Source organism: Phaethon lepturus, unplaced genomic scaffold, assembly GCF_000687285.1.
Source record: "Phaethon lepturus isolate BGI_N335 unplaced genomic scaffold, ASM68728v1 scaffold24247, whole genome shotgun sequence".
Taxonomy (NCBI): Eukaryota; Metazoa; Chordata; class Aves; order Phaethontiformes; family Phaethontidae; genus Phaethon; species Phaethon lepturus.
In genome coordinates this window covers 9,291-9,635 of record NW_010554368.1, presented here as the reverse complement: position 1 = coordinate 9,635, position 345 = coordinate 9,291, and the positions used below count along the sequence as shown (strand labels likewise).

Here is a 345-nt window from a genome sequence, read left to right as displayed (position 1 = left end):
AGCACCCTGCCTCGTTACCTCGCTGGCCATGGCCGAGATGAGGTCGGGGTCCCGCAGGGCTGCGTCCTTACTCCCTTGGCCAGGGGATGAGGGCTTGGGGTCCTCGCAGCTGCTCTGCTTGAGGACTTTCTTGTTCAAGACACGGGAGACGTTTTCGGACGGGTGGTGGATGGCTGGGCTGGGGTGCTCAGCTCTCTTGCTGCCCTCCTCCCCGGCAGCCTCCTTCTTCTCCGGGGGGGCGGTGGGGCTCTGCGCCCGCCCACAGACGTTCCTGAAGAACTCCTGCACGAGGCCGTACTTGGGTGCTTCAGGCTTGGCCCGGCTGCTCTCAGGGCAGCCCGGCTT

General features: G+C 66.1%; 1 protein-coding gene across 1 annotated transcript in view; it reads right to left on the bottom strand.

Moving 5' to 3' along the window:
* Positions 1 to 18: 18 nt before the first annotated feature.
* SOGA1 (suppressor of glucose, autophagy associated 1) overlaps positions 19 to 345 on the bottom strand; it is a gene marked incomplete at both ends in the record, with an annotated part of 8,909 nt that continues 8,582 nt past the window's right edge. Inside the window, one exon of the mRNA XM_010291843.1 lies at positions 19 to 345. This exon is cut by the window's right edge and continues 12 nt beyond it. Within this exon, the coding sequence (XP_010290145.1) occupies positions 19 to 345 (327 nt within the window).